The sequence below is a fragment of the Phragmites australis genome, chromosome 9 (genome assembly GCF_958298935.1).
Source record: "Phragmites australis chromosome 9, lpPhrAust1.1, whole genome shotgun sequence".
Classification (NCBI taxonomy): domain Eukaryota; kingdom Viridiplantae; phylum Streptophyta; class Magnoliopsida; order Poales; family Poaceae; genus Phragmites; species Phragmites australis.
The window spans coordinates 36,336,044-36,360,736 of NC_084929.1; the positions used below are offsets into that span (position 1 = coordinate 36,336,044).

The 24,693-nt window shown below is 47.8% G+C and overlaps 3 protein-coding genes across 5 annotated transcripts; 1 reads left to right on the forward strand and 2 right to left on the reverse strand.

Moving 5' to 3' along the window:
* Positions 1-7,874: 7,874 nt before the first annotated feature.
* LOC133929565 (uncharacterized) lies at positions 7,875-11,062 on the reverse strand. 2 transcript variants are annotated; one of them, XM_062376373.1, is made up of 8 exons: positions 10,844-11,062; positions 9,422-9,555; positions 9,221-9,332; positions 9,071-9,153; positions 8,912-8,975; positions 8,704-8,821; positions 8,349-8,503; positions 7,875-8,193 (listed from the first exon to the last, which is right to left on the reverse strand). In XM_062376373.1, the coding sequence occupies exons 2-8, from the start codon at positions 9,538-9,540 to the stop codon at positions 8,095-8,097; spliced, it is 750 nt and encodes a 249-aa protein (XP_062232357.1). In that variant the 5' UTR covers positions 9,541-9,555; positions 10,844-11,062; the 3' UTR covers positions 7,875-8,094. The 2 variants fall into 2 exon arrangements, with proteins under 2 accessions (XP_062232357.1, XP_062232356.1); XM_062376372.1 differs by having other exon boundaries at positions 7,876-8,193; positions 9,422-9,570; positions 10,844-11,060.
* A 4,781-nt stretch (positions 11,063-15,843) lies between these two features.
* On the reverse strand, positions 15,844-20,759 carry LOC133929567 (leucine-rich repeat receptor-like serine/threonine-protein kinase BAM3). Of its 2 annotated transcripts, XR_009911628.1 has the most exons (3): positions 17,900-20,759; positions 16,229-16,672; positions 15,844-16,139 (listed from the first exon to the last, which is right to left on the reverse strand). XR_009911628.1 is itself a non-coding variant. In XM_062376374.1 (2 exons), the coding sequence occupies exons 1-2, from the start codon at positions 20,604-20,606 to the stop codon at positions 16,287-16,289; spliced, it is 3,093 nt and encodes a 1,030-aa protein (XP_062232358.1). In that variant the 5' UTR covers positions 20,607-20,759; the 3' UTR covers positions 15,844-16,286. The 2 variants fall into 2 exon arrangements, 1 of the variants encoding a protein (XP_062232358.1); XM_062376374.1 differs by having other exon boundaries at positions 15,844-16,672.
* Positions 20,760-21,597: 838 nt separating this feature from the next.
* On the forward strand, positions 21,598-23,526 carry LOC133928209 (aspartic proteinase NANA, chloroplast-like). Its single transcript, XM_062374439.1, has 2 exons — positions 21,598-22,523; positions 22,641-23,526. Exons 1-2 carry the CDS (start codon positions 21,709-21,711, stop codon positions 23,524-23,526), a joined length of 1,701 nt encoding a protein of 566 aa, XP_062230423.1. The 5' UTR covers positions 21,598-21,708.
* The last annotated feature ends 1,167 nt before the right edge of the window (positions 23,527-24,693 follow it).

A 24,693-nucleotide genomic window follows, 5' to 3' on the forward strand; every position in this document is an offset into this window, starting at 1 on the left:
AAATCTTTTGAGAAACCGTAATTTGGCACTTAAATTGATGCTTTGGAATTAGTAGCAACCTTCATTTTGTCTACTTCTACATGTTTCAAGGCATTGATAGATAGACTTATTTCACTACTACAACTACCCAAAGAAACACCTAATTTACCCAAAATAGAAGTAAATTTCTCCTGAGGTAAAGAAGCAATAGAAAATATGGAAATAGATTGTGGTGTACCTAAAATAGATTCCTGAGAGGTAACAGCTGAGCGTGGTGACTTGGTCAAGTCTGTCGCCATTGTAGCTCTCGCTGGAGAATCCAGATTACGAGTAGTAGCCCACCTCATCGCCTTGATCATATAATCTTCATCTGCCATCGTGATGTTGTCTAGAGAGGACATCATCAATTAATCATTTGGAAATTGTCAGCGAGTGAGAAATGCATGAATTGCATTGCAACATGGTTTCATTTCAAGGGAAGGGGTGGGGAGTGAGACAGACAAATATAACCAACCCATCGGATCAGAGAAGAGAGAAGGGGTAGTACGAATCGGCTGCGGGGATAGCAGCGATGTTGGGGAGCCATCCCCACCCATTGGCATGGTGCAATCCGTCAGTCTTGTGGTAGGAGTAGGCGATGGGGAGTGTCTTCCTTATGAGGTTGGTGAGCGTGGCGAGTGCAGCGGTCCGACCCTCTGTACGCACATCAAAATCATTTTTTTATTCTAATAGCCGAGGCCTACAACAGCGGGCGCATACGTGGATCACATTGCATATTTGCATAGGGAGGGAAGGAAGGAAGGAAACCTACATACCGGCGGCAAGGAGGACAGCGGGGATGTGACACCCATTTTCTCTCTCTGCTCTGCTCTCTCTCTCTCTCTGTCATTGGGTCCTGTCGTCATTCCTAATCTCCCGCCTTCTACCCCCACTTCCCTCGAAACTGCTGCCACGACCCCATCTTTGCAACCGCTCCTCCCCACGACTATAAAACCCTAATTAAACCCCCGACCGAGCTTCATCTTGCTCCACCGTGCCCAAGCCCCTAAATCCCGTAGGTTTTCTTCCACCCGAGAGCTCTCGCGCCACTGTCGAAGCTCCACCGCATCCCCTCGCCATCGTCAAGCCATTCTAGCCTTCCAAAAAACATTGTTCTAGTGCATACCCGTGTTCGTCGTCAGCACGTTGACGTCCTCGACCAACCTGCGTCAAGTTTCGCCACCACGCTCGAGCTCCACAGGCTGTCGGACCCCACCATTGAGCCTCGCTGTCGCCGATCCTCCTCGAGCCACCCTGAAGTGTTATTGTGCTTCAAACGGGTTCATCGTTGTCTCCTCTCCATGTTTCGTCACTCGCCGTCGAAGACCGGCCACCGGAGCTCAACTGCGGGGACCTCCTGAGCCACACCGCTGTCCGGACCTCATCACCGTCACCCTCACACCAGAGTCGAGGAAGCCCGCCTTCCATCGTTCGATCGTAGATCAACGGCTGAGATTAAAAGGTGAGATACCCCTTCACGAGCCAATAGGAAGTCACCATGTGTCACCATAATCCCAGTCAGCTTTAAGATCCACGCCACGCCAGTGTTTTGTCCGACGTGGTAATCCACGTCAGCCGCCTGAGCCCAGTGAGCGTGCTGACGCAATAGATTGGGTTTTCTAATTAAAACTTAATCTATTAATTCTTTTAATTAGATAATTTAGCATTTAGGTCCGTATACTTTTCAATTTTTGAAAAAAGGCCCTTGTCAACTACCTTTTTTGCATTTAGCCCCCAATAATTTTATTTATTTACATATAAGTCCCAAAAATTTACAAATAAGCCCTTAGACTTTTCTATTTTTACCAACTAGCCCCTGCCTTTTTACAGAAAGACCCCTATAACTTCAAACCTTTGTAACTTTTTCATACGAGCTCTGTATTAGACGATTCTTGTGTTTACACGATCGTAGTAGCGAGGACTTTCTGTTAGTAGGCTTTTTATAGCGCCTTGCTGATTTTTAGTACGTTGTTCTTAGTGTTTTTTTGTGTTGTTTGTCGATAGTTCTCGCGATTAGTTGATAATGTTCCAGAATAGTTCGATGGACTTCAAGATCAAGATTTTGATAACACTGAGTAGAACTTCAGAGGCAAGTTCCCTTGATCACATTGACCCTATTGTAGGAAAGTGTGTCTTATATTCCTACTTGCATGCTGTCAATATGAATCCCATGTTTACAGTTTACTAGTACTTCCTATATTATCCTTGTCACATGTGTTGTAGTTTGGGTGTTAAAAGTAGAAATGCTTATTTGTGCTGTCAAGTCAGGTAGTTTAAATTTTAATATGTTTAATGGTCTATGCAACATGAACTTGTTTGACTAATCTTTTGTAGTAACATGGATCATAGGGATCTAGACGGGTTGGTTTGGTTGGTATGGCTACTGTGTGCGCATTGGGTGATATGCGAGTACCTACTTTAGATCTTAAGGACCAGTTTGTGAAGCCTATAACCCGGGACAACAGCGCAACCACAAGGCTTATATGAGTACGATTTGACTAATTAATTAGATGTCCTTCTTATTCTGTACGCATCATGGCTGTTGAGTGGCATTCGAGGGGGCCTCTGCAGTGGATATAATCTTAGTTAGCAGTGAAACCTTAGTGGATATATAAATTTAGAGGTGTTTTGTAAAGGCCTTGTAGTGAGACCCCGGCTTTGCACCCTGAAAGTGTGAAGTAATACGGAAATCACAACTCATTGGTAAAATATGCAACCTCTACAGAGTGTAAAATTGATATATCAGCCGTACTCACGGTCAAGAGCAGGCTTGAACTTCTTTATGATTAGTGAGGATCTTAGATGGTTGGTTCTGGTAGTCGAGTAGTGATAACCCGGTGACTTGGTAGCCGGATATGGAATACTTGGTGAGTTTTGGTAGTCGGATGGAATCTGATGAGCTGTGTCTTGTAAAGTCTTGGTGTCACACATAGTAAACAGGACTGCTAAATCTTTTTGAGTTCTAGGATAGGATGACATAGATGCAGTAAGCCTGAGTCAAGTATTTCTTGTCTTAAACCATCATGTCATACTTTCTCACACTTACGGAGTAAGATATGTACTCACACTTGCTATTTTCGATAATAAATGTTGCTCAATTGGAGAAGACTACGTGAAGATCAAGAAAGCTGAAGACTATAATAAAAATGGAGCATCCTAGGTCGTGTTGCCCCTAGTCGTTAGTCGTTCATATGCTACGTTTAGCTAATGGATAGGCTGGGAGCCGGTGGAGAGTTGTGCCCTAATCCAAGACACTCACAGTGCTAGGTTAGCACATAGAATTAAAATGATCATATTGTACTCTTTCTTATGCAAATAGGCATTCTAAAATTATTGTATCCCATATTATGCACACCATCATGGCAACGAACATAGCAGAGGTGTTCAACAATGTTCCTAAAGGGAGTACGGGGCCTCCCGTTGTGTGCCATCATTGAGCTCACATTCTATAGAATGACGGACTACTTTTGAGACCGTGGTAATGCTGCTATGAATTGAAGCATGCGATTTACACCTAAGGTGGAGGAAATCATATCTAGAAGAAGGAACAAGGCACATTTTCATTGGACGAGGATCTACGACCTGGCCAACAATGAATTCAAGGTCATGTGCTGTCGTAGGTATGCTTCAAGGTATAGCGTATGGGATACCGTGCAACAATGTCAACTTGGGTCTCACGAGGTGAAGTGCACATGCAATAAGCCAAAACTGCATCATATCCCGTGTTCGCATGTCTTAGCCGCTTGCAGGGACATGGGTAGCAAAAATGGATCACAAGACGTAGCACCGTACTTCATGATTGATCCATTGAGGAGCACATGGCTTCCAAAGATACGGTCCTTCAACATTGGAAGTAGCTACAAAGCGATCGATGGGCCTAAGTGGGTACCTTATCCCTTAGCATGACGTACAAATCTTAGAAGGCCTAGAGCCATGAGACTAGAAGGTGACATGGACGAAGCATATGCTATTGACAGCATATGCAAGTGCAAACTTTACGAACAACCTGGCCATGACAGGAGGCGACCTGATAAACTATCAGGCCACTATTGAATTGTAGTGTATTAGAGTTGTTGCATTTTAGTTTGTTGTTTGAAGTTATTCGCAGTCATAGTTTGTATTCTAAATTGTTATTCACCTATTAGTTGTACTACTTATTTTGTAATATATCGTTTGGTAATGACATCACATACGATGTTTTTTTATTGAACCATGAAGCTTGTTATTCACCTATTTGTTGAACCATGAAGCTAGTAATATATTCTAATCTGTTGTTCACATACTTATTGAACCATGAAGCTTGTAATATATTCTAATTTGTTATTCACCTACTTATTGAGCCATGTAGCTTAAAATCATTGTCATGGCTCATGGTGGTCTTCCCGAGCTTCTTCAGCAGCGGTACAATGAGAACCATAAGGGACGGATGATTTTCACAGGGCAATAGGTACCATGATTATATATGATTTTTAATTATCATGATAATTTGCTACTAACTCAGTACATGTATTGGATACCTTTTGATGTTGCTTCTGTCGCGAGCCCGGAGTGTCCACACGATTAAGAAGTTAGACCCTCTATTACACCAGCCACTCGCACAGGCAGGACTACTACCTTTCACTCTCATAATGGCTGAAGCTCTCATGATGGGTGGTGGTAGGACACCTCTTCCGTCAATTGAGGAGCCACTGCTCTCAAGTCTTGTCGACCGGTGGCGTCCTGAGACGCATACATTTTACTTTCCTTTTGGCGAGATGGCCATAACATTGAAGGACGTGGCCACACCGACTGAGCTGCTAATCAGGGGCGTCCCGTTAATAGTTTCACGACTAGCAAAGGAGCAGTAGAAGGGTTACGTTGAGGGCAGGTAATTATTTGTTATATAATGCACTTCAAATATTATAATGCTATTCAAGCTTCATTGACCATCTGTATCTTGTAGATTTTGTATGCAATATGATAAGAAGGATGTTGGCCTCTCCATATCCTGGATTCATAAGCTGTCACAGTTCGGTCCATACCCACCTGGATGCAGACAAAGCTATAGTTTTACAGAACTATGAGATGTACTGTACGTCCTATTGAGAAGCATCATGTTCTGCAACATGGCAGGCGGTAATGTCGCCCCCTATATTGTATGGTTAGCGAGTCAGCTCGCGTCACATCCTTATGAGCCGACATCTTACAGTTGAGGACCTGCTGTACTGGCTGCCACGTATAGAGGATTGTGTGATGCAACCCAGCGATCAAAGAAAAGATGATCAATTATAGGAGGGAACCGCAGCATGAGGAATGTCCGCGTCTCGTCGCAAGGCTCGTTTTGAGTTTTGGGTCATACTACCTATACCTCTTACAGCTATGGAGCTGGTAGTACCTCCCGGTTTGTTAGCCTTGGGTGCTCAATGAGTTACTATCTAGTTCCCATCTTTGATGATATTGCAGATGACATGAGGTCTACGATGGGGTATTGGTGGATGCATGCCAGGGTGAGATGGAGTCAGCAACAAGACCATGATAGCTACTCCCGGGTGATCAGTGATTTGGACGTTCTTAATGCCGATCTCGTGGAGTGGATCCATAGTGTATGATACGAGCGGCCAAAATTACGACTGAATGGCTCATCGCATCATATTGTTGGCGTGACTCAGACTTATGGATGACCAAATGCTTCTTGTTGTACATGAACAACATGGAAGCATATTCTTTTGAGCATGTGCAGAGGCAGTTTGGGTACCGACAGGTGGTGTCGGTACCTCCCCCATGAAACGCTAGTCGGGTGCATAAGTAAGCGTGTTATTGTAGATAGCATTAGTACCTTTGGTGATCCATGTTAATAAATTATAACTATTCTGTTCACGTACAGGAGGAGCACACAGGGGGGCAGAGGCATATGGGACTGGGCATCTGTGAATGCCGAGCACCTACAGAGGTGGACGAAGTCAGTTGCGATGAATGTCGTCGTTCCTGCTGGACAATACGATGACGCCATGTATTAGGAGTACCTTTTGTGGTACTGTTCGCGCACGCCACCTTACTCAGCGGACTTGTGGAGCCGGGCTCCAGACCCTTCCCCAAGGATCATGCCCACCTTCTTCATATTGTGGTAATTATTGCGGTACTTATAACGATTTTTATTGGTTAAACCTCTGTATTACTAACATAGTCCTCATCTTATACAGACCGAAGAGGCATACGAGATGCATATGTAGACGAAGCAAGCTTGTGGGGTAGCAAGTGGGTCATCAAAGCGGAGGGATCAGAACCCTCTTTGGGACTACATGAGGACGAGAGGGTCCCGCTTCATGTCCGCTATACGTGGTTTAGGTGGTTATGCCCTGCGTTGGAGGGGGTATGACCTACAAGCTATGGACCCGTCTCGTGCCTCCCATAGCAGGCACTCATCCATTGCCCGTGACGAACCCGTTTGGGCACAGTCGCGAGAGACACCTTCTGCTTCGGAGCATCACGAGGAGTGTACGCAGGCTCCTGCACTCGAGCAGTGTACACTGGGTTCACAGGCCCTGCAGTGGACACAACCTCCTAAAGCTACGCTGACACCTCCGCCTATAGCATCGACTCATTACGAGAATGTCGTTGACTGCACACAATAGATGCCTGACTGGAGCAACACGCATGATTTTGACTAGGCTGCTGTAATGCAGGCCGCCAGCTTCATCGAGTTCCTCAGCGCACAATACTCCCAATATTCTGATGCACCTAGGGGTTCACAGTGATACCAGCAAGGCGAGCCTTCGGCACATCGAATTCCGTCGGAGCATGTTATAGGGGCATCCACATTGCCGCATGAGGATCCTTCTTAATGGTACATGCAGGGCAGAGTTTGCGGGGCGGGATGCACGTTCGGTGGGGGTCTCACAGGGCAGGACGATGATGACGAAGAGAAATGGAACACGAGGTAGGGACCAGCACAGGACGATGGAATGAGGGCCATGCACCCACCAGATGCGTACACTCCTGGGGATTGCAGGCAGCGTCATCGTCGTTGAGTCGCTAGTACAATTATTCGGTGCACTTGTACTTGTTATAATGACACATGTATTATTGACTTTATTATCGTAGTTATTCCTATAATGTTTTACTCACTATATTTTTAATTTATGTAATATTTATCAAATAATTATGATGTGTAATACTTGTTTAATGTTTCTTAAATAATCAAGGATCCGTGCTTTAGTATAGAGCCATAACGTTACAGTGAAGGATCAATAAATCTATGACAGGATTTTAAGTCTTTTCATAGACACATACAATAATCTATATAGCATTTAATGTCTCATTTTAGGTTGTGCATGAAGAGAAAGATGATTCCTTTAAGGAGAGCAACATAATACAAGCCATAATTGTATGCAAGATCTTTCTGTTCTTCGTTAACCGCTTCGTTTCAACATATAACCACCGAGGACCTTAGAACCCTCTTGCAGGAACAATGTCAAATGTATCTCAAAGTGTGCGAACTGACCGACCATCATTTTATTATAGCTTTCTCTAGGAGGAAAAAAACGATATTCATGTTACCCAACCGATATCCATCCCGTATTTAGTTTCGTAATTTCCTATATACTCACCCTAATTATCTTAGGTAAAGACACTCACCCTACTTATCTTAGGCAAAGACACTGTTCCGGCAAGGAGCAACCCAAATTAGGGCCGATCACCAGCACAGATAAATAAGGAAGGATGAGGACATAACATGTACCCACCAGCACCAGGTCTGACCGTCCGATCACCAGCCCATCTTCATTACCACCGTACCTGCTGGGTTTTCTTCCTTTTTATTAGTAGATAAATTAGGCATCTTCACTGCTACTATACTAGACGAGGCATCGATCAAAGAATGAGGAAATCTATACATGTCATGCATCTTGTGTTACTGCTGCTGCTTTACATGTATGTACTATTGTATTTGTATACACATTTCAGTTGCTTCTAGTGCAACTAAAGCATCAACAAACTCTCAAGGAGAAAACAAATTTCCTTGTAGCAGCACCAACCAATTCCTGTACCGTACTGTGCATACATCTAACAAACATGGGAATTAAACACATATATGTACCATTACCATGACTCATCTTCTTGGCTACTCTTGTTTTTATCCTCGACAGCACCATCCCACAATTTGCTATCACTTCTTAGTGCTCTTACCCATGAATCAACCTGAAACATGACAAAATTCATCAGTGTCTACCAATCAGTCCCAATGGCAACGCATGATTTCCATACAATCATTTCAGGAGCACAACAGAACAACTCAATCATACTAGTAGAATACCTATTCCAATCACGAGAAACAACTACACAAGAGACCTTACCTGTATTTCAGACGTACTGGAGCATTCAAACTTCAAGCCTTGGCGGGTCAATAGGTAAAACGCGTATCTTGTCTTCTCATCTTCTGGCACAAAATTCGGAAGCTGTCCTACTTCAACAATATCACATAGCAATGTAGATTCTTGCGGACTCAAATCTGAAAAAAGAAAAACGTTACAAGTTCAGTAACGGCTAAGATTCAAGTCCACATCCAAATTCCAACCAAAGGAAGCAGTAATCAACCTGAGCGTACACAGCACACCAAGAGAAACATGACATTTATTGACCAACAAACCATGCGTGATCATCTATCAATGGATGGACATCAAAACGTACTTCCAAAAATGAAGGCTTTACCTGTACATTTCAGATAATAGTATACGCACTGTCCCTGTAGAACAACAAAGCGTGGAAGCCAATCATCCACATCAGCATCATCTAAGATGGGTGGTTCTCCAGGGAGTTGAGTCCATCTCTATATGCACCAACAGTTCATACTCACCAGTCTTGAACACTTCCAAACAAGAATGAAACAAAAGGAGAGTGCACAGGTTTAGTTCCATACACTTCTAATGTAGAGATATCCAGAAAGACGAGCGTATCTCAAAACTTCATCAATGTTTTCCAACCTGGAACACCAACATATGGTGAAACATAAACACACCGCATATAAGATGGGAATAACCCTAATATTCAGTGTGAACATTATGCCATTATATCCTACCGAGCTTTTAAGTGGGATTCCCTTTCGTCAGCATCAGCAATTTCGGCTCGCAACGACTCTACTTCAGCTCTGGTTAATTCGATCTGCTACCAATGGAAAATGTTAATGTTACAGACAGAAGCAAGATACAAGACTAGATGACCTAGTAACCTTATCATCGTCCTCATTGCTTGTGGACCACCTAATGCGAGGAATTGACAGCAAATGCAGAAGAGATGCAGCTCCCTTAACTCGTTTTGGAGTTAAAGAATGTCTTTGTGAACTGTTTAGATGACAAGAACAACATGTTATTGCACCCATGAAAGTGGAAAATAAGTTGAGCTACAGAATTCCCTTCGCCACAAGTATCACCTTGGTGAAGTATCCAGGTTATTCTTACTTGTGGATAAACCATCAGGAGTCTCCATGGATTCTTTCGATGGTACAAAGTGTTGGGGGAAGAACTCTATTCTTCCATAAACATCATCCATCCAAATATGCAATTGCTAGAAGAGCATAGTCTGTTTACAACAATGCAAACAATGTTACAGAGTTATCAGATAAGCGTGTGTGCTGAAGTAACTTCCATTAGGCTACTTATCAATCATACATTTTTGTTTGGGGGAAAACATTATACATCAAGAAGGAACTAAAAATCTTATTCACGACTCAAATGGGAGTCCAAATATTAGCTGCCAACAAAAGAACATTGTTCATTGTAAGATACAGCTCCAAGTGCCGGTATTGATTTTAAAAATTACGCGAGCTTAACCATGCTAAAGTAATCTGGAAAACTGTACCTACACTTGTCACCAGAATTCGACATACGCAAATCTGGAAAACTGTACCTACACTTGTCACCAGAATTCGACATACGCATGGCCGCATGGGTATCAAATAATATGTGTACGCTAGCAAAGAAAGCACTTGATAACAACAAAAGTTGAGATCAGAAATTTGTAGATTTTGATAACAAGAAGATGCACCTTGGCTAAAGAATAAAGTTGTTTCTGAAATGTGTCAAGACTGGAAGAATAATAATACTCCTTTTTTCTTTAAAGCAAAGAAAAGAAAAGAAAAGAGGGCCTTTTATTTTGGCTAATTATGTAATTAATTATTTCGCTCATTAAGTGAGGCATAGAGGACCTTGTTAACTACTTGGCCAATCATTGTGGGGAACCAAGAGTTAAGGTTTACATCTCCAAGAATTCCTTCCTTTTACTTGTCAGAGAAAATGAGCTCCTTTCTGTACTCAATATGCATCTTGCAATATGCCTTGATGATAAGACTAACGATCGAGGCAGTATAATTTTCCGTGGAGGCCAGTATGTGCATAAACAAGCTCATGCTATAATCAACAGCTTGGGTGATTCTCGGTCAAATCTAGGAGCACATCCTCCCAGAGACATAGACAGACAGTAAAACACTGGAGTAGGCGAGTAGCAGGGGTTACTGAATTAGGCGTAGCGTTTATAGCTAGCTATCTCCCACGGTCACTAGTGGTACAAAAATAATATTTATACAGCTATAGGCGAAATTGACATGGCAACTGCGGCCGCAGCAATCCGCATCAGAGGCAAAATTGGTGCTTGCGACAGAAAGAGGTTGGGGATACACACACTACAGTAACCCTCTAGTCCACTCCAGTACTCTCTGGCTCTGGGAAGCCAAAGATCCGAGCTACGGATAGGAGCGGTCGGCGATGGGCCGAGATCATGGATCGATAGAAGCAATAGCAGCAAGGAGAAATTGCAAGTAGCTAGAAATCGAGGAGAATCTTGCAACGGAACAAACCTGGGGCGCGGCGCGGGCCTCTTCAATTGACTCACTTTCTTTGAGAAGATGGAGGGACGGGCGGGCGGCGGCGAGTCGGCGGTTGGGAAGGGAAAGGTGGCCGCTTGGGTTGCTGAAGGTCAAAGGCAGGCCAAGGCGGAGGCGATGGCGGTTTTGATCCTCTACAGCCTGCCTGCGTGTGCGTTCACAAGAGGGATCAATCCTCTGACTTCACTCTTGAAGTCACAGCACCTCCGATCCCGCCGTTCTTATCGACAGGGGCGGACCCACACGTAGGTAGGGGGTACACAGGGCATCGGATAGTTTTCGTTTTTTAAGATCTATTATATACATGAGGCCCATATGACATCTCTTGTCTAAATAAATATGACATCCGGATGGATCGAACATGCATAGTCACATGTATGGGACACCCGGTCATTTTGGTTCTGGATCCACCACTGCTTATCGACAAGATCTCCGACGACTCTATCGGCTACTTCACCCACTTACCTTAGCTACACATTCATATGATAATGCTACTATATAGACTTCCGGTGAATGTTTTCGATAGGACATTAAGTGTGCCATTTTCATCCATATCTAAGCTGTTTTCCTGTCAACGTGTGTCTCTGTCTTTCTAAACCTACTTTCTCTTAAAAACAGAGAGACAAACAACAATTATCAATCCCCTCCCTATCGATCCTCGCAGAGGAGCAAATCTTTCACCATGCAAGCCTTGATGTTGGCGCGCGGTGTGGGAAGCTAGCCCACAGTAGCGCGACGAGGCAAGCTAGCGCCCTACTGTGTGGTCTCCATAGCAAGAGCCAACGGTGTGGTGGGTCTCAACTACAAAGAGCACGACGTTATCGTTAGGGAGCTTGTCGGAGGGTTCATCCCGACTCCATTCAACGAACAATCACGACCAGTGGAGCACTTCCCATCATGGCTCATCGACAACAACTAGAGCTTACTCTTATTTTTTCCACCCTCTCCCTCTCCCAACGGCATCACCCTCACATCATAGGAGCTAGCGCTCCAGTGAGTATCAACTTTTGCAATAGGTTCATCCCATCCCCCCCCCCCCTCTCTCTCCTTCACAAGATTTGGTTAGATGTGGCCAAGGAGCATGACAAGCATTGCAGGGTATGTCGTCGAGGTTGCAGGAGAACCAATGACCTTTAGCACACTTCATTGGAGAGTCGAGACTAGCAGAGGACATCCATGGACTAGGGTTTTGTTGCAATAGGTATTTTTTATGTTGCGGTATGTGATTTATGACGTTGCAATAGCTGATTTGTTTCACTCTAGTATGCAGAATTTTGATTGTTCATACATTGATTATGATTGTTGCAATAAGTAAGATAATTTGTTGCATGCTTCTTTCTTGATGTTGCAATAGCTTTATTTGAATATTCCAACTATGAGTTAAATAGTTGCAACGGCTTTTTTTATGTTGCAGAAGTCAATTCCATATGTTTCATTGAGATTGAGATGAATATGTTCTCTTCATGTTGCAATAGCTTTTTTTAGATGTTGCAGAAGTGGATTTGGTTTGTTGCAACTGTTCCTTGAGTGGTTTGTTGCAGCAAGATATTTATTAGTATTTTTAGGTTGCAACATATGATTTGAGAATTTTGCTAATTTGAAGTAATTTTGTTAGTAGGGAGGCTTGTTTTTTTTCTTTTCTTGAGATTTAGTTTTAGCTTTGTTGCAGACATTGACAGATTATGAGTATGGTATGGACCAATCGCTCTATCGCTGGATATGCTTGTCTTCTTCCTCGTCGCAGACGGGGGCCGCGTCACATCCTTGCAACTCTCCAGCCATTGACCCTCCACATCATGCTACACAGAGCTCGCGGAGTATCTTGGCGGACTTGGTCGTTGCAAGGCTGGAGGCGGCGAGGTACTCAGCATCCCAGAGCACGCACAGACACACTGCAACTTGGCGTCGAGCAGCAGAGTTGGTCCTCCTTGACGTAGGTATAAAGCTTGAAGTTTGGGAGGCCGAGTTGGTCCTCGTCGACGTAGGTGCGGTGGGATGTTGTAAGAAACAAGGATTGGTTGTTGCGGTGGGAGATTTCATCTTCAAAATTGTGTAGTGGGAGATTTCATCTTCAAAATAAGTTAGTAGACGAGAAAATCGAATGGCAAGCGAACGTCCGGAGTTAGCACCCGGATAGGACGTCCGAGCGCTTGCAGCGCCGTTCTCTTTTCCGACGAGGAACCCTAGTCATTCCACATCATCTGTGCCTACCACGATGAGCTGTGAGCTCGCGGAGCCGTCTTGTCTTTAGACACCAGGGAGTGGTTGATTCTACTATGTGTCGTGATCGTAACACCACAGCTAGAGGACGACAAGTACTGGCTTTACGCCGGAATGCTTGTGAATAGGGCCATCTACTGACTACTGGACGCACACTAACCAAGCATATTTGACACACGTAACTTCTCAAGATAAACATGTAGTCACTCAAATCGATATTTCGAACTTCTTCCCCGCTGAATGTTCTTCCCCTCCACCGAATCAACCATCTCCCATGCTAAATCTCCCTTCTCCCTCACCTCAATCAAGCTCTTTGCTATCCAAATCGAGCCCACCATCATCCGAATCGAGCTCTCCATCATCTGAATCAAGTTCACCACTATCCAAATCGAGGCTGTCGCAGCCCGAATCGATCTTCCCCCCACCGAGTCGAGCTCTTCCATGAATCATCTTGAAACCTGAAGAAGAAGATACAAGGAGGAGGAACGAGGAGGCAAGAGAACTAAAACAGCCAAGGAAAGCTTGCCATTCTTCGCTAGGCCAAGGGTGATGAGCCAGATGATTGGGATTTGTTTCTGAGAATGTGTCTAGAAATAACGAGTTATCTTCATGGATCAAAGATAGAACATGAAACGAGGCACACGTGATGTATACAGATTTAGGTCTTTGATTGAGGTAATATTCTACGTCCTATATCGATGATTATGTGTATGTATTCACTCTAGTATAGACAATGTGACTAACATATTATAAGGAATAGATCGGATCTAGTCTAATTTAGGCTAAAGTTATCGAGTTCCTCTTGTGTTAAGGTCCTGATGCCTTCCTCCAATAGCCGAGAAAAAAGAGTCTCCCCCAGGGGGCCTGAGTCCCCTCCTTATATAGGGGTAATGTACTGTCTCCTATCCAGCTGTAGTCGATAGCGAGTTTTTTTTTGTCGTCCTAGTAGATAGATCTATCCTGGATACTAGTTTTCTCGAGCTGGGTAAGCAATCGAGGCATTCCTAGTATATACCTTCTTAATTTTGGACGTATCAGGTACCGCAGTTTCGATTCCATAATATCCGAAGTTGTTAAGTATGTATACGGCATACTCCATCCATATATGGTATACTTCTTATACGTATATACCCTGTAGTTAGATATTCAACAACAACCAAGCACGCCCATGTGTAATTTGCAGTCGTAGGATGGAGGGTAGGTGAACGGATGGTGGGATCCGAGGGTGAGGTCATGCCGTGACTTTAAGGGGTGAAGTCAGAGGATATTGATTGCATCAAAAGATGATGAGGTCATTACCGAGTCGGGTTTCCATTTCCGTTATGTATTTTGGCAGACCATGTTCTTCACGGTAACCAACAAAGTGGTCGACGCTAATAGCATTGCTAGCCTTGTTATAATATTTTATCATGATAACCTTTAATCAATTGTATTTTATATGGACTCTTATTTAGGTATTTAATTTTTTTTCTAAAACTATATTTGATATGGATCCTTCTTTTTTTCTATTATATTTTCAATTTTAATTATTATTTATTTTATTATATTTGGACTCTTTATTTATATATATTGCTTTGGACTCTTTATTTAGATATATTGCTTCCCAAACCGTATGAAAATCGAACTACTAATTTTCTATTTTTTTTTAAATTCGAAATGAGCCATTTATTAATCGTATTTGATATTGACTCTTTGGTTTAATCTAGAGTGTTAGATGTTCATAACAACTAATGGTATAGATTCTTTTTTTTAATTAACATATTAATTTTATGACTTTAAGGACGAATGTGGTGTCTCTTTTTAACTCTCAAATATTAAGATGATGGATAGATTAATCAGCTACGCCTAACTTACTTTCTTTTGCCACCGCTAGCTTCTGTTCGCTGGCTGTAGTTCGCATTTTGATATTAACTTTACCTTCTGTTTCTTTTTTTGTTTGGTTTTTTACGGTGGATTGAGAATACAACTCACTGTAGAGAACGTATGCTAAGCCGCCTCAAAAATCAATTATTGTAAATGCCCTTGATCAATTTCTTAGGACGAACAACGCTAACTAATCTTTTGCGATCCTTGCAATGGCCAACAAACAGTTGGTTTTCTCTTGAACATAAGTGGTACGGTGGTCTTTTCTTCTTCTTCTGTTTCAATCAAGTAGGTTGATTTACACCATGATGCAGTAACCATCTTAGGTGGGGTCATGGAGACTTGAGAGTATGACTTCGTCAAATAGAATTTAAATTTTGATGCTAATGAATGATCTACACACGAGTGTTTTCAACGTGTGATAGAATACATATGAGTAGTATGCGTGTGTGGTGATGTGTGCGAGCATGAATCATCTTTGTAGTTGGGTAAAAAAAAAACATGACAATGCAAGGATCGATGATGATGGGGTGTTGCCGGACAGAATAGCAAACATAACTAGTGCAGCAGATGAGTCGAGAGATTAGTTGGAATGCAGGCCACCTGCATGATACATATGGAGCAATTAAAGGTATATTTGCTTATCCGCATGCTCCTAGCTTGGCTCATAATATCAGTGAATCAGCCTATGTGCATGTAACATCATATTGTTTGGTTTGGTTGTCTGTATGTATGTAACTGACTGAATAGAGAAGTTTTTTAGTTACCTGCATAAGCATACAATTTGAAAAATCAAATGCAGTGCGCTTTTTTGCACGCGGTTAGCCAGGCCCAGCAACCAAACAGAGGAACTTGCATCTCGTGAGCGTGGATACGGTAAATCCAGCCATCCAAACACTCCATAAGAGCATATATATGCAGGGAAGCAAAGAGACACAAGAACACACTGCATGCGTATCATTGGCAGGGTACGCCCGACGACGAAACGCACCGATGGAGACGAAAGGAACAATCAATCTACACCGCCTCCAGCACCGAGACACGACGCGACGTACCCCTGCAGTCCTTTGCATTGCAGACAAGCTAGCTAGGCAGAGACGACCACGACTGGCAGGAGCAGCTAGGTGGCCCGTGCTCTGCATGCGTACGAACGAGTCATACAGAGCCTGCTCTGTGTAGGCTGCGACTGCGAGCATGGATGATTGCCGTGATCGATCAGTATTCAGTAGTAGGTCGGTGCCAAGTTGATCCATGTACGTAGGAGTATATATTAACCTCGAGCCTCGAGGGGCGTGCGTGCATGCGTCAGTCCGACAGCTCGGTCGATGGGTCGCTATTGAGCATGCATGCCGGCGTCGTCGTCGTCGTCGTCCTCCGCAGCTGCTAGGACTGGATGGTGGTGCTTGGCCTGCTGGAGCATCTGGACGACCTCGCGCATGGTGGGGCGCTCCACGCTGAGCTCCTGCACGCACAGCATGGCCACGAACAGCACCTGTGCCGCCTCCCCCACCGGCACGTCGCCGCCCAGCCGCGGGTCCAACACCCCGAGCACCCCTTCCTCCTTGCTCGAGCTCCGGGCGCGCGTCCACTGCACCAGGTCCACCCCGTCCTCGCCGAGGTGCTCCCCCACCGGCCTCTGCCCCGTTATCAACTCGAGCAGAACCACTCCGAAGCTGTACACATCGCTCTTCTCGTCCACCTTCAGCGTGTACGCGTACTCTGCAATGCATACCATCCGTTAATTCAGAAACGAACTGCCTTAATTTGGAGCAAATTAAGTGCGTAGCTTTTGCAAATCCAAAATATGCACGCACAGTTTAATTGTGCCTGTTGAGTGAAAAAGATCCAATAAATTAAGGATCACAATGCAAAGAGACTTTAGTTTGCTGCACAGATTAAAGGAATCGATGCATGGTAAAGGTAAAGATGAGAAAGAAGGGCCAGGTAAAGAGAGAGCCTTGCCATTCTTTTGAGTGATCAGTTACGTTGTTCCATCTTTCCATGCATGTGCATTCTTTTCAGAATTTAATTCAAAACAAAACAACTAAAGCCGAAAGGTATGTCAGTCAGTAGTGCATAGCAAAGCATCGAACAGGATCGGAGGACCCCCGGCCCTATATCTGCTGGCTGAGACCTTTTGATCGATCTGGCTGGCTTTCTTCTAGTAGTTTCAGTAACCACCATCTAGGAGTAATAATGTATTTATTTGATCAACAAAGTGATTCAGCAGATCGGCTCTCAAAGGTGTGGATTACTGGATTGCTTTCAGCATTAGTTTTAGAAAAAAAGGAAGTGGTGTGATGGTGTCTTTCAGTTTCAGTAGTAGATAAAGATACTACTCCTAGCTGTTGTGTTGGTGGGGCATGCAATGCAAGCTCTTCCTTTGAGGAGTCAAGTCATCATCAGAGGGTATGCCCTCCTCTGCTTTAGCAGCAGCAGCAGCTGCTGCCTGCCTGCCTGCCTCTAGTCTAGTGTCCTTCCTGTGTTGTTCCGTTCGATGCTTGCTCACCGAGTCACTCACTGTATATCCATCTCCCTCTATCTCTCTCTTTCTCTGTCATCAGTTACTCAGTATTCTCTTCTTTTCATGCGGAGAGAGAGAGAGATAGAGAGAGTATGACCATCGCGTCACAACCTGAGCATGCATGGTGGCAGTTTCTTTTGTCAGGCGCAATACCAACCACCCCTCTCGATCTGCAGCCTGCTGAGTAGCTCTGAACATGCACACATGATGATGGACATGCATGCACGTAGATCGACTAGTGCTGTGACTAGGAAGATGCGTCATGAGATAGGAACGACATTCGTGCATCATGGAATTGGTTTGGTTGATTCCCGATTCACGTGGCAAAACGTATACTCCTAGATGCATCAAGTATTGATGGAACTAAAAGCAATTTCATTTCATTGGAATTAAATAACACTATAGGAGCGAGGATTGATTACCTGGTGCGATGTAGCCGTAGGAGCCGGCGATGGCGGACATGCACTCGGATGCGCCGTTGCCGCGGAGGAACTTGGCAAGCCCGAAGTCGGCGACGTGGGCCTCCAAACGCGCGTCCAGCAGGATGTTGTTGGACTTGACGTCGCGGTGCAGGATCGCCGGCGAGCAGTCGTGGTGCAGGTAGCACAGCCCCTTGGCCGCCTCCGTCGCCACGCGCAGCCTCATCGACCACGTCAGCATCTCCTGCTGCCCTTTCCCGCCACCACCATGCAGCATCTCCCCCAGGCTCCCGTTCACCATGTACTCGTACACCAGCAGCTTCGCCTCCGCGCTCGAGCAGAAGGCCAGCAGCCGCACGATGTGCCGGTGCCGGATCCGCCCCAGCGTCTCCACCTCCGCCTGAAACCCACCGTCCCCCACCGCCACGATCCGCTTCACCGCCACGCACTCCCCGCCAGGCATCGTCCCGCGGTACACCACCCCGGCCCCGCCGCGCCCCACCACGCAGTTCTCCTTCACGCACCGCACCACGTCCTCGCACCCGAACGACACCTTCTGGAACGCTGTCATCCGCCACCGGCTAGACGCCGACAGCCGCCGCCGCAGCATCGCCGAACGCGTCGTCGCCACCGCCGCAACCGCGAACACCACGGAGCACGCCAGAAGACCCAGCGCAGCCAGCAGCTTCAGCCTCCCGCCGACGGCTTGCTTCTTCCCCCCATCCATCACGCCGCCGCCGTCCGGCCAGAGCTGCGCCCCGGGCGTCGGACTACTATTGCTGTTCAACAGCAGCCGCGGGTTGCCGGCGAACGACGACGCGTTGAAGTAGGCGAACTGCCCGTTCTCCGGCACGCGCCCGGACAAGTCGTTGTGTGAGAAGTCGGCGGCGGTCAGGCTCTTCATGCCGCCGAGCTCACGCGGGATGCTGCCGTTGAGCATGTTCCACGACACGTTCAGGTAGTTGAGTATCTTGATCTGCACCAGCCGCACGGGTATAGCGCCGGAGAGCTGGTTGGCGCTCAGGTCCAGGTACGTCAGCGACGTGCACTCGCCGACTTCGCCGGGCACCGCGCCGGTGAGGTTGTTGCCGCTCAGGTCCAGTTTGAGCAGCCGCTTCAGCCGCCCGACCTGCGGCGGAATCTCGCCGTCGAACTGGTTCCCGCTGAGGAGGAGCGTCTGCAGCGAGGAGAAGTTGCCGATGGACGCGGGGAGAGATCCCTTGAACCGGTTGCTCGACAGGTTGAGCAACGACAGCTTCGCGGGGACGCTGACCTCGTCCTCCTCCAAGCGGCCCGTGAGGTAGTTACTCTGCAGCTCCACTGTGGTGAGCGCCGGCAGGTAGAGGAAGCCGCGCGGGAGCGGCCCGCTGAGGTAGTTCTGCCCGAGGCGCACCCGCGTCAGAGTCGGGCACGCGCCGAGCCCCTCCGGCACCGGCCCGAACAGGAAGTTGTCGAGGAGGATGAGGATCTCCAGCTCGCCACGCGCGCACAGCCAGCGCGGCACCTCCCCTGTCAGCCGGTTCGTGGACATGTCCACCTCCCTGAGGGGCGCGACGCGCCCGAGCGCCGCGGGGATGGCCCCGGTGAAGTTGTTTTGCCACAGCTTGAGGACCTGCAGGGACTCGAGCTCGGCGACGAAGTCTGGGATGCCACCGCGGAAGCGGTTGATGAACATGTTGAACAGCTTGAGGTCCCTGAGCGCGGCGAGCTCGGGAGGGATCTCCCCCGTGAGCGCATTGTTTGAGACGTCGAGGAACCTGAGGCCGGTGAGGTTGCCGAGTGACGGCGGGAGGGTGCCGTTGAGCTGGTTGGTCTGGAGGTACAGCGTGTCCAGCCTGGTGAGGCCGCCGAGCGACGAGGGGATCGGCCCCTGCAGGCCACAGCTGGCGAGGTCGAGGTGGATGAGGTTGGTGAGCCTGCCGAGCTCCGCAGGGATGCCTCCGTCGAACTGGTTGAAGTAGCCGAGGAAGAGCTGGCGCAGCGTGGTGAGGTTGCCGAGCTCAGGCGGGATGGCCCCGCCGAGGCTGTTGCCGGCGACGGAGAGGAACTCGATGGATGCGAAGCGGCCGAAGCTGGGCGGGATGTTGCCGGAGAAGAAGTTGCCGCCGAGGTCGAGGTGGCGGAGGTCAGGGAGGCCCGCCAAGGCATCCGGGAGCGGGCCGGTGAGGTCGTTGTCGTAGAGATCGAGCACCTGGAGGCTGGCCATCGCGGAGAAGTTGAGGGCGGCCAAGCTGCCGTTGAACTGGTTGTTGGAGAGGTTGAGGTGGCGCACGTTGCGGAGGGTGGCGATGGTGGGCGGCAGTTCGCCGGCCAGGGAGTTGGCTGCCACGGAGAGGAACTGGAGGTGAACGAGGTCGCCGATGGCCGGCGAGAGAGCCCCGGAGACGTTGTAGGTGGAGATGTCGAGGGAGACGACGGTGCGGTTGTCGGGGGCGCAGGCGACGCCAGCCCAGGAGGAGCAGAGCGAGGGGTAGCTGGCGAGGCTCCAGCTGTGCAGCGGCGGCGGAACCGGTGAAGAGAAGGCGTCCTTTACGGAGAGCAAGATGGAAGCCTGCCTTGTGAGAGAAGGGCGGCCCCGGTGAGCATCACCATGATCAGTTCCACTTGCGGTTGCAATGGCGAGGCAAGAGGATGGAGAGTGGAAGCAGAGGAGCAGTGATGAGATGATAGTAATGTGCAGCAGCACATGGCGAAATGAGAGGAGATCCATGGCCGCGACGGGACGGGATGGGAAGGGATGGAATCAAGAGGAATCGTGGTCGTCGTCCCTTGCCGTGCCTGGACCGTTGGGGTGGATGATGGAGCCGAGGCGGTACTAGTAGTAAGCTAGCAGGAGGAGCGGTAGTAGTAGCTCTGCTGCTCTATTGCTTTGCTCTGGTCTGACGGAGTCGCGATCCATGGCTTTCTCTTCTTTTGAAGCTACACTGCCAAGGCAAGGAAGAGAAAAAAGCAAAAGCGAAAGCAAAAGCAAAAGCAAAAGCTCTGGGCAATGAGTGTTTATAAAGAGAAACGGCGCGGGAAGAAGAGACGCAGCTGCAGAGGAAGAATGAGAATGGTTCTGGATTTGATGGAGACTTCCACTCAGAAGAGAAGAGGCAGCCATGCACGGCTACAGTACTCCGCTCCATAGCCAAGACATGCAGCTTGTCGCGTGGCATGCATTCTCTTAGCTTGCTTGTGCATGTCGACCGACCGACCGGCGTGTCATTCTCTCTTCTCTTGCATGCTGTCTGTCGTCTTGCACTCACTCACTCACTCAGTGTATGCCTACAACTACGTGCAGACAATAATGTGATCTCATGACTGGTCGCCGTCGGCCGGCTAGGGTATCATCTTTCGCTGTACAAGACACAACTGGACTGGTCAGGAGTGGAATTTCATTTCATTTTAATACAACTCACGACTCGATCATCGAGTGCAATCTCATGGAATTACAACGTGATAGCTGGAGGAGTACAACAAGATGGAGACGCATGCATGATGCTGTGGTATGTATGCAATGGTACCTTCTGTCTCCTTCAAGGAGAGCAAACAAGAAGGAAAGACTGAATGAATGATGCAACTTGCTCTTGTGACGACCAAGACCGATGCCCTGCTCTGACGATGGCAGTGTTCATCCCTTGACCGGTTTCTTTCTCAATTGCTGCCGGCGTGCTGGCCTACCATCCGATGTGCGATGAGATTTGTGCGCAGCGGCGGGAGGAGAGGACACAGCAATGACATGCGCAAATAGAGACATAATTCCATTCCGGGAGAGATGCCCCTCAAAGTGCTCATGGCCACAAAATTAGATCGAGCAAGCAAAGGAAACAATGGCGTCCGTCCGTCGAAGCAAAGCAAGCAAATTAACCATGCACTCACGCAGCAATGGCACATCAATTCGCATAGCAAATTCTATTCTATTCAGGGCCTCTGCTGCGCAATCTAGCTCGGCCACCATCATGCAGGCCCGCTCGGTGGCCTCCGTCTTCCTCCTTCTCTCCCTCCATGGTCTCCTCTGCCTGCAGCTGCACCTGGTGGCGTCCGCCGAGATCGACGACGGAGTCGAATTCGAGCCCGGCAGCTTCTGCCACCTCCCGGTCTCCCCGCCAGTCGTGCCCCATTCCGCGGAGGAGCGGCACGAGCACTACCGCGCCATGGAGGCCAAGGACCTGCTCCGCCACCGCCGGATCACCATGATGGTCGGCAGCGGCAGCAGGAGGCAGGCGCGTGAGTCGTCCAAGTTGCCGGAGGTCATGTCCGACGCCTCCATGTTCGAACTGCCGATGCGGAGCGCCATCAACATCGCGCACGTCGGCATGTATATCGTGTCGGTGCGCTTCGGCACGCCGGCGCTGCCCTACAACCTGGTGCTGGACACCGCCACCGACCTGACGTGGATCAACTGCCGCCTACGCCGCCGCAACGGGAAGCACTACGGCCGGCCCCACGTGCAGCAGTCGCCGACGGCCAACACGCTGTCGGTGGACGGGGAGGGCGCGCCGGTGAAGGTGATCAAGAACTGGTACCGGCCGGCGATGTCGTCGTCGTGGCGCAGGTTTCGCTGCTCGCAGCAGGCGTGCGCGGTGCTGCCCTACAATACGTGCGAGAGCCCCAACCAGACTGCCTCGTGCAGCTACCGCCAAGTGTAAGAGGCTCTATAGTATATACTGACTCTGACGTACTCGTCGTGCATCCATGGCCGCCGCAACGGGAATGCACCTTATTATTGGACTGCTGCTGCTGCATTCCTACGGGCATGCAGGGTGCAGGACGGCACGACGACGAGCGGCATCTACGGGCAGGAGAAGGCGACGGTGGCGCTGTCCGGCGGGCGGATGGCCAAGCTGCCGGGCCTCATCCTGGGGTGCTCCACCTTTGAGGCCGGCGACAGCGTCGACTCCCACGACGGCGTGCTCTCGCTGGGTAACAGCGACGTCTCCTTCGGCATCCACGCCGCCAAGCGCTTCGGCGCCCGCTTCTCATTCTGCCTCCTCAGCACCCACAGCGGCCGCAACGCCTCCAGCTACCTCACCTTCGGCAGCAACCCGGCCGTCAAGGCCCAAGACACCATGGAGACCACGCTGAACTACAACCCGGACATGGTCGCCTACGGCGCCCGCGTGACCGGCATCACGTTAGGCGGCGAGCTCCTGGACATCCCGCCCGAGGTGTGGGACCAGGCCATCGTCGGAGCCGGCATGGTCCTGGACACGGGCACGTCGGTGACCGGCCTCGTGCCGTCGGCGTACGCGGCGGTGACGACGGCCCTGGACAGCCACCTGGGTCACCTGCAGCGGGTGACCAACATAGCTGGCTTCGAGTTCTGCTACAACTGGACCTTCACCGGCGATGGGGTGGACCCGGCGCACAACGTGACGATACCCAAGTTCACGGTGGAGCTGGAGGGCGGTGCGAGGCTGGAGCCGGACGCCAAGAGCGTCGTGATGCCGGAGGTGGTGCCTGGGGTGGCGTGCCTGGCGTTCCGGAAGCTGCCGAGCGGCCCCGGGATCTTCGGCAACGTCCTCATGCAGGAGCACATCTGGGAGTTCGACCACATGGATGAGAAGCTGAGGTTCAGGAAGGACAAGTGCATCAACCATCACCTGAATCCAAACAACAGCAGCTCCCCAAACCATCATCCGGCCTGAAATCCAAAAAACTCGCTTCTGTTTGCATTTCAATTTCTTCACAACACATGCTTGCTTGCATTTTCTCTACTAACGAATTTTGCAAAAGCCTGCCTGTGTTTGCTAGCTGATGCCTGCAAAAGAAAATGATGGATATGTATCCCTCCCTCTTTTTTCCTTTGGTCTGCTCTGGTCTGGTCTGGAGATGTATGTTCTAACTATACATATACATGTATGATACAGGAGGCAAAATACAGCTCTTGTATAGTCGTATATAGTTCCCTTTTGCTATAGTATTTCATGAAGAGTCAGCATTAAACAAAAACAAAAAAAGACAAGATCGTTCGATCGTCTTCACAGAACGGTCGCGTACAGCCTCTGCCCTCCACAAATTCTCGTGCAGTGCTGCCTTATTTCATTATCGTGTCAGCAGCGTGCGCGTGCAAGATTCAATCGATTCATCAGTCCTACTCCTAGAGCAGACCCACACCTCTGATGTTCATGCAGCTACCTGAAGCTTCCACAATGAAAGTTGTCCGGTGGACATTTGCATAGCTTTGAAGCTTGAGGTTCAAAGAACGTCATACTGCTGCTCCGTGGTCATGTAGTATTCGACATTACGGACCCTCTGGAATCGTGGTCATGAGCATATATAATTTTGAGTCTTTGACAATGAAAGTTGAATTGTCCCTTCTTTCCTTCATCAACTCGCAAAGTGACTCGTATTAATAGCGTGGCTAATCTTGCTATAATATTTTGTGACAATAGCTTTTAATTAATTATATTTTAGACTCTTTATTTATGTATTTGATTTTTATAATAATTTGATTTTTCTAAGATTATATTTGATATGAATTCTTCTTTTCTATTCTAACCCTAATTTCATTTATTATTTACTTTATTTTATTTGGACTCTTTATTTAGATATTTTTCTTCCGAAACCGTACGGAAATTGAACTACTATTTTTTATAATTTTTAATTCCAAATTTAGCTATTTATTAGTCATAATTGATATGGACTATTTGATTTAATCTAGACTGTTAGATAGCATCACAATTAGTTGTCTAAATTCTTTTCTTTTTTTCAATTAACCTGGCATCTTCTTGTCATTAAGCGATTATATATGTATGTCCTTTACTCATCTCTTGCTGTTATATATTATATGGTGCTCTTGAATTGGCTCACTT